Source organism: Cyphomyrmex costatus, unplaced genomic scaffold (assembly GCF_001594065.2).
Source record: "Cyphomyrmex costatus isolate MS0001 unplaced genomic scaffold, Ccosl1.0 scaffold932, whole genome shotgun sequence".
NCBI classification, from domain to species: Eukaryota; Metazoa; Arthropoda; class Insecta; order Hymenoptera; family Formicidae; genus Cyphomyrmex; species Cyphomyrmex costatus.
Window position 1 is genome coordinate 370832 of NW_017280520.1, and position 9011 is coordinate 379842.

At 30.8% G+C, this 9011-nt stretch overlaps 1 protein-coding gene across 1 annotated transcript; it reads right to left on the reverse strand.

Moving 5' to 3' along the window:
• Positions 1–1698: 1698 nt before the first annotated feature.
• On the reverse strand, positions 1699–8456 carry TAF1B (TATA box-binding protein-associated factor RNA polymerase I subunit B). The gene is made up of 10 exons (XM_018550096.1): positions 8370–8456; positions 8193–8283; positions 7887–8088; positions 7572–7704; positions 7343–7488; positions 6962–7177; positions 6517–6746; positions 6234–6423; positions 2927–3367; positions 1699–2842 (listed from the first exon to the last, which is right to left on the reverse strand). The coding sequence occupies exons 1-10, from the start codon at positions 8454–8456 to the stop codon at positions 1699–1701; spliced, it is 2880 nt and encodes a 959-aa protein (XP_018405598.1).
• Between the last annotated feature and the right edge of the window lie 555 nt (positions 8457–9011).

The following is a 9011-nucleotide window of genomic DNA, read 5'->3' on the forward strand; positions in this document are numbered from 1 at the left end:
GTCAGGTGCGACGCGATTACACGTTAGACGCTACGTCCAGTAACTCGTCGCGGTGTCGATGACTCCGCGTCGCCGTGATGCAGACGAGGTCTGTCCGCGCCTCCGGAGTACAAATCCCCGCTGATCCTTTTGCCCTCGGGTGCGACCACAGATGATTTCTTTTAGGAAACGATGCGTGCGGCACGCGCACCCGCGCTCCTTTCCGTGCGCAACACGCCGGGTCGCCAAACACCGTGGTAACGCGGCGATATCCAACACCGTTCTGCACCGCTCTGTCCTGCACCGATTGGTGTTTACTACTGAAGACCGAAGCGAGTACTCGCACACTACACGGCACTACGGCGCACCTCGCGACTCGCACCACCGCGCCGTTCGAGCTTGCCCGAGCTTACCGAGCTCGAGCACGCCGAACCGAATCGAGCCGAGGTGTTACACGCATCGCCGATCACGTCGCGTCTCATCCGCGTTGTCTCGCCGCATCTCTCGCCCTCGCCGGCGAATGCCAGTCGCCTTGAGTTCTTGGCATCGCATCGCCCCCACGAATTAACACGATGAAACGAGACACGATTACACGATGCCATGGTGCGAGCGCGGCAGGCCAAGTAAAACCCGAGGAAATCCTCGGAACCAAGTGCAACAGTTGTGTTCGACAACTGCGCGAGTCTATGCTATTTTAATTTTTTTTTTTTTTTTTCTGTAATGCTAGGGCGCATCAAATTGTATACATAAATAATAAAGATGATAAAGGAATTCATGTAGAAGCAATTTTTTTACAATTTTGTTATATAAATTCGAGAAATATATAATTTTATTTAATTAAGTGTACAAGCTAAAATTTACTCCAAATTGAAGTTGAAATATTTAATTTTACGTCTTTTATTGTAATATGTATATCCAAATATTTTATGTATTTTATAAAAAATCGTCATACAAAAAGATAAATCAATATTCGTATATAAGTATTACATTGTAATACTAATTAAAATTAAAGTTTATAGTGATGTATAAATATATATATATATATACTTTTGAATTTTTTTATATCGAATCCGTAATTATTTTAAAAAAGTATAATTTATCTTTCTTCTTATTTAATCGTAATTATTTTATTATGGGAATTATGACATAGAAATTAAAAAAAACTTTGAAACTGTAGACTCCTTCACATACTTTTCATACAATTACACAGTACGCACACGTCCGCAAGAGTTACACGTACACACATACTTTATTAATAATTTCTTTTTATTAAAAATATACATTAATGATTTTTTTTTGTACATTTTTCTGTAAAATTTACTTAAAAAAAATAGTGACAGGAAAAAAAATGTAGAGAAAAAATATGAATATATACATATAGAAATATAATTAATATTTTTGTACATTCAGAATGTGACAAGTATATAAACATATCTAATTATAATATATTCCAATAACGTTTTCCATTAAAATTTGTAGGTTTGAATTAAAAATACAGTAGTCATCAAAAATTCCAGAATTGAGTAAGAGAAATCTCATTTATTGAATTAAAAGGAAAGAAAAAAAATCGCTTTTTTTATTTACAGCACTTTTTATCTGTGAAAGAAATTAGCACTACGAGTAAAAAATTTGATATCAACATAAATGCAATACCATAAGTTAAAAATCGTATACAGTTAAATATTTGACATACATAACAATGTTCTTCATTATTTCGCTTTACCATTTCTTCAAAATTGCATTGATATATGCTTGATTTGTGCAATTTTCACTTTTATCTGTTACATGCGAATAAATCTTAGATTCCTGCAAAACGTATGCATAATAAGCTTCGATGAGACACACTTCCTCATACAAGTCTTCCGTTGATATTTCAATGTAGCTCGCGCATTCATTCAGTAACCATCGAAAACTTCTTGGCAGCATTTTCTCGAGTAATTCAAAATTTTTTGGCTTCACACGGCTAAAATTACAGTGATACATCCAATAATCTTTAAACGGTCTAAACAATCTAAGAATATTATTATTCCGTCTTTTATCCGTAACAGATTCATCGATAATCGATTCAAATATTTTACTATAAGTTTTTTTCTCTGATGGATCATCCAGGTATTCATTTTCAAAGTTGATAAAATTATCAAAGATAGATGCGTTAACACTAAAATTTAATATATTGGACATCTCTGGTAGTATATTTTCAATTTCAGAAATGTTTGTTGAAATAATTTCAGTTTCCTTCATATAATTATCATCTTTATTTGGACTCTTTCTTTCCGTATTGAGACATGTATCAGTTTGCTTAACAAATTTACCAAACAAATCTCGCATTAATTTGCGCTTTTGCTTCCTTGGTAGATTTAAATTTTCTAATACAGCTTTTCTTTCCGTACTTGAGAGATTTGTATTGTATGATTTACAAAACTTGATTAATTTTGTTTGTGGAGAATCATTATTTTTTAGATATGCATTATCATCCTTGCTTTCGTCATCCTCTGAACATCTACTTGGGATTGATAATTTACCATCTGGAAGAATCTCATTAAATATAAATTCATTGGTTAATGCAGACGCTAACGGAGGTACTTTCATATCTATTATTGCATCGTCATAATACTGCTTCTTTTTTACATCAATTTTAAATCGACAGGGTATCTCCTTATGTAGATAATCAATAAAATTTTCTTTTCTCTCTAGACATTCCGTATTACTTTCCATAAAATTTTCTATCACAATTTCGCTTTTCAAATCTTTTATACTGGCAATTTTTGTTTGCTCGAAAAGTGATACTGTTTTTTCAATAAAATGCAAATTTGAATCAATGGAATCTAATTGAATATCGTATTGTGAAGTCAAATTGTAGATACTAAAATGATAAAAAAAAAAGATAATTATTACTCATATGTATTTTACGCGATCGGTAAGGTCTAAGTTTCACAATATTACTTACGATTCTGATTTTGTCAAGTATTCAACTTTTGCAGATGAAAAGTCATTTCGGAGCATACTTGGAAGATCATATAATGGATGCTCCAATAATTGTTGAAGATACGAATGATTTGGCGTTAATGTTGGAGAAAAATAATTTACCTCATTCAATGGCAAATCAATGTATCTTGTATTCATAACGCAATGTTTCATTGCGTAAATAAGTTCATTTGGCATGAAATGCTTACGCGTAATTATCTCATGTTCCTCTCTATCTATTTTAGAATTCATAGACTCCAAAAATTTAATATATAAATTATTAACATCCGGTATGTTTGGATTGTACTTTAACTTGGTAGGGTAGTGCGCATTAATTAAGATTGTTCTTCTACATTCAATATACTTCTGCCATTCCCGAAAACTGAATAGTTTTGTATCACAGATACCTTCATCGTTAATTGCACTGAAAAAAAAAGAGATATATTATATCAATAAAGAATAAATAATATAGTATACATAATAATAATGTAAAATTGTACAAGAAAAATCAAATTTCAACGTAATATTATTTACAAAAGGATAGCTGCAATTGCATGGAAGACGTTTTCGACATTCAAAATATTTTTTTACGTTTCTTTCACCTAAAGCTGCGCCGAAAGTTACACAGTCATTCATAATTACAGTGTATGGCATTTTATGCGAGGTAAAATATATATCCCATTCCCCAGATTTTTCAAATACAACACCCCCAAAAGTTTGATTATATTTAGTTGACATATAATCTAGATTTTTCTTCAAAGCTTTTCGCAAGGAGCATCCTTCTTCAATATCGCTCGCAATAATTCTTGATAAACCAAGTTTCATAATAGACTCTCCATGACCTGTTAGAGAACATCCTACATTTCGATTAGCATATGTGCTGCAACCTAACACAGAAGAGTCGCCTACGCTACCCATTAATTTTTTGTTTAAACCGCCACTCGTAACACCTGCAGCGATACTATAGCCATCATAAGCTATACAACCAACGGTGCTCCCGCTATCTATATAGATAAAAATTATATCAAAATCATATGTGTATCGGTAATATATTTTCCTTACAAGACTAGAAGAAATATGAAATAATATTTTCTGAAATTTCGCATCTACAATTTACTTCCTAATACTTCTAATAATTGGCGATCTTCAATATCCAAAGTAATATCAGAACTGCCTGTTTCTCGCGATTTATTGTAAGCTAAATGTGCCATAGGTGCTGTCATATTTCCTTTCGATAAGCAGTTTAATTTTGCATATCTTGTTAATTCTTTTGCACCTTCTCCTACTATGATAGAGTTGGGAAAATTATCCAAAACATATTTAGCAAGAGATATTGGATGCTCTATGTCTGATATTGCAGCTACAGATCCACATTCAGATTTGAAACCATTTACTATGCTTGCATCCATTTGTACCTCTCCTATTTTATCCGACATGATAAGCAAATAATTTTTTGTTCTACATATTTTAACGTACAATTAATTTTGTGTTATTATTATTATACCTATATTATTTAAAACCGATCCATAACCACAATTAAAGAATTCATCACATTCTAACCACCATAATGCATTTTCTACAGCTTGTACAGAATTTGCACCATTTAACAAACTTTGATATCCAATAGATGCTGCATTTTTACAACTCATTGTTTTTTCAATAATTATCGAATCATGAAAATTTCCAACATCACCATGTACAAATATACATGGAGTATTGAAATTTTCACATTGACACTGCATTATAAATAATTATATATATATAATAAATAATTATATATATTTAAATATTAAATTAGTAGATAAAACTAATTTTTACATCAAGTCTATATACTATTTCTATTAATTTAATACAGATAATTTGATAGATTATTTGACAGATAAATATAACCAACTATTTGTATGGTAATATGTTGTTAGGCGAGTCATCTTTTCGCGCATGAGTATTCAAGTGTGGCACCAAGACTGTATTAATGTCGAACTTAGAAGATTCTATTAAGACCCTATCGTTTCTGTTTCAATCATTTTCGTGGTAAACAATAAAAATAGAACAATGTAAAAATTTTAAAAAGAGACCACAAAAAAATCATTATTTGCCTTGAAGATCATTTATACATACTATAAACTTATACCATAACTATAAGAACCTATTCACAGTCGAATGTGAGGAGAACAATCAACTTCATTCTCCTCACATTCGACTGTGATTGGTCAATTTCTTAAATCTCACGGCGTAAGATAATAATTTGCGGTAAGTATAAATGGCTGCGTTCAGCAGAGAAAACTAATCAGTTAGCACTTAGTAATTCTTTGATATGATGTTCCTACATTTATGCCTATATTCACAGTCAGATTTTATACTTAAGACTCCTTAAATTTATCTTTAGATGCTCAGTAATCAATAAAATAATTCATAAATTTAAAGAAGCCTTAAATATAAGGCTTGATTGTGGGCATTAGATCCAGCAAAGAACTAAAAGCGAGAATCAATCATATTAAAGAATTACTAAGCGCTAATTGATTAATTTCCTTTGCTAAACGAAACCAATAATCCTTTAAAGCTGGTTTCACTAATTCCAATTAACTTAATCGATCGATTATTACATTGAAACTGACTAATCGTATTTGTTGTTCAGCAGACTTGATCATTCACGGTTGATTCTTAATCGATCGATTAAGTTAATCGAAATCGATGAGATCGGTCTATAAGTTTTTTTGCTGAATCTCAAGGCCCCCTGACATATAAAAATAATACTTAAGACATAAGATTTAAGCAGTAAAAAAATCAACGCTCTATTTGGATTTACTCTAGCTCACTTTATGGTCTTATGATCTGTACTGTGATTAGTCGATTTATTTATTGTTTTACATTTAAAATTTTTCTATGTACCATGGCCTTCATAGTTTTGGCAGAATCTTGTCAAATTTGGCGACGCATATCTTTTTTCTGTCGGATCGCTAATTCATTGCCAGCAGTCCAGCAGGAAAATCATGTGCCATGGACTTAACGAAGATAGAATGATACTTGTCACTAAATGGAAGACACCCTTTATGTCTACAGTGTTATATATGCGCATAAGTACAATTTATATATGAATATATGTGCGATTCATTTAAAGCCGCAAATGCTACTTCGCTAATCAATAAAAAAAAAAAGAATTTTACAAATTGATGAAGTGTAAGAATGCTTGAAGCATTTGCAATATCAAGTGGATAATACTGTGTCAAACATGCATATTCCAATACATGTACATTCAAAGCTATCACATTAAAAAACCTTTTGTTACATACCTATTAATCTTGTCGGCAACATTACTAATTTCATTTTCTGTAATACCATCCAAACTCAATAATGTTTTCAGTACTACAATAATAAATGCCATAGCACGACCTTCGTAATTAGGGATATAAGATTTTTTTTCAAACGTCATTTTCGGAGAAGATAAACTTAATAATCTTTCCGCATATAATGATATATCTTCTGAAAATATCGTAATAAAATGTTTGTGTGTGTGTATATATATATATATATATATCAACAATAAAGATCTTTAAATTCATACGGTATTCATACTTGGTAGAGCTAATTCAATGCAATATCGGTTAACAAGAGAAAGGAGATCTGGACAAACTATTTTCGTGACTCCAAGAAATTTTGCCATTTGTCCAATAATTCTTCTCATACCCTTATGCGTTATGTCTATAGCTCGTGATAAGAAATTTATATCACTTCTTGTTAAAGATATTTCAGGAGGTACCAGGCGATCTAATCGGTAATAAGATAAATGTCCTTCTTTCCCATACCTGCAAAAATTTATACATGTGAAAAAAATACACAATATATATGTGTATAAATTATTAAAAAAGTCAAACACAATGTATGATGGAGCCAACATAAAAAAGATTAATAAAAAGTGTTTAATATAATATAAATTAATTTATAATTCTATATATATATATATATATATAATTATTATTATTGTGAAACTTAGAACTTACAAAAAATATTTATAAATTACCTTATCATGTCACCTAAATGTATATCTTGATTATGAATTCTTAATGCCAGATACAAGATTGCCAATAATTTGGAAGGTGTTATTAATTCTGGGCTTGTTTTATACTGAGTTCTTACATGACTTTGTTTGTATCTTCTACGTTTGCAGCTTGATATCTTTTTTGCCATATTCTCTATTTTACACTTTTCTGCTTTAGCAGATGAATTAAATTTTATCCTGTATAAATTATATATATTTGTAATATATTTCAAATACATATGTATATATATAATATATGTAATATATAGTATAAATATGTAAAAATATTAGAAGATAATAGAGAGAATGCAATCACATAATTCTTTTATATAATTTAAACCTTATTTGCAATTGTTTCTTTACCTTATATTTTGATGAGATTTTCCTACACTAGAATGTCTGCTACTCGGTCTGCTATATACACTTTGATTATATGTACTGAGTGTATCTTCTTCTGAGCTTGTTTGTGACTTTATAAATCTATCATAGTCTGCAGTAACCATAAGTTTCTATATATAAAACATATTGCATTATTAACAAATTTGCAGAATTAGATCTTATAAATATAATACATTATCTAAGTTTGTTATACTTTATTCCTATTTATTTCTCTCATGGAGATTTGTTCGTTTGGACAGGTATCTGAAGAATTTGCTATGGTACTTCCAGTTTTTTTCCGTTTTTTGTTCTTTTGTGAAACTTTACCATATATAATGTCAGCATCTCTATAAATATATTGTTTTATACACAACAGGATTAATTTAAAATGTTTGTGAATAATTAATTTTTATGAATATTTCAAGTGAAATAAAGAAAATCTAAATAAAATAAATAAAAGAAATATGTTGATAAATATTTTTATAGGATAATTTAGAAATAGTTTATATATAATAATTTTTATAATAACCTTTTCTTATAATTTTTAGCTAATTTTGGTACCAGTTTCTTTTTTGTGGAGATAAAAGCTACTTCTAGTTTTCCTAGATATCGTGCCCATAATTGAAGCACTGTTATTTTTATATCCGCTGATATACCAAGCTCAATAAGCTCATTTGTCAAACCAATTAAAACAAAATTATATAACTCCCAAGATGTCCATCCGAGTTCATCTATAGAAGAAAATATTTGAATTGTATCTTGTTGGTAATATGTCAAATTAAAATATATTTAGTTATCATTATGTATTATTCTTTCAAAATATATAAAGATAAACCTGTATTTTGTTTCATACGATGGATTTTTGTTTTTCGCAACTTCCCAGTATTTTCTATGGGTAGATCTAATTCTACTTCTTCTCCAACATCCTAGGCAAATGAAAATTGAAATTGTACTACCAGTTCTTCTCAAAAAGTACTCACATATGTGTATATACATCTGCAAGGAATCTTACCTGACTTTGCGTTTGACATGTTATACAATAGGAAAAACCAGACACTTTATAAAATTCACTACAACCACAGATTGCGCAATTCAACATTTTCTTTGATAAACGTTTAAAACCGATTGTACGTACAAAATGGTACAAAACATAAAATTTTTGCATGCATATATACATACAATACAACAGATAGGATACTGTGGCATGGTGTAATAAGACAAGGTTAGAGACCGTTAGAGACTCTATACAGAGAGAAACCTGAGAGCGGCCATGCCCGGGATTTAACTGTTCTTTATTTTGAAGCGCCTTTATGTCCACAAAACGTGGACATTGAACTATGTAGCCAATGTCCACGATCGTGTCGGCAATGTCGAAAATTTTTTGGTTCGATTCTTCCCTATGTCCATGATTTTTTGGTTTGAATCTTCCCTATGTCCATGATTATCAATCCGTTAGCCAAACAAAGCAGACAACCAATCGATGTGTCTGAGACCAAGTCAGAATCAGTTCTTTTTGGTTGAACTTTTGCACCAGTTCATCATTTTACCTTTTCTCTTCTTCTAGAGAAAAAAGGAAAAAATACGAACTGGTGCACACAAAACACGAATTTTATAATAATTGCAAAGCGGCATTCTCTGTTGAACACTGCAACCA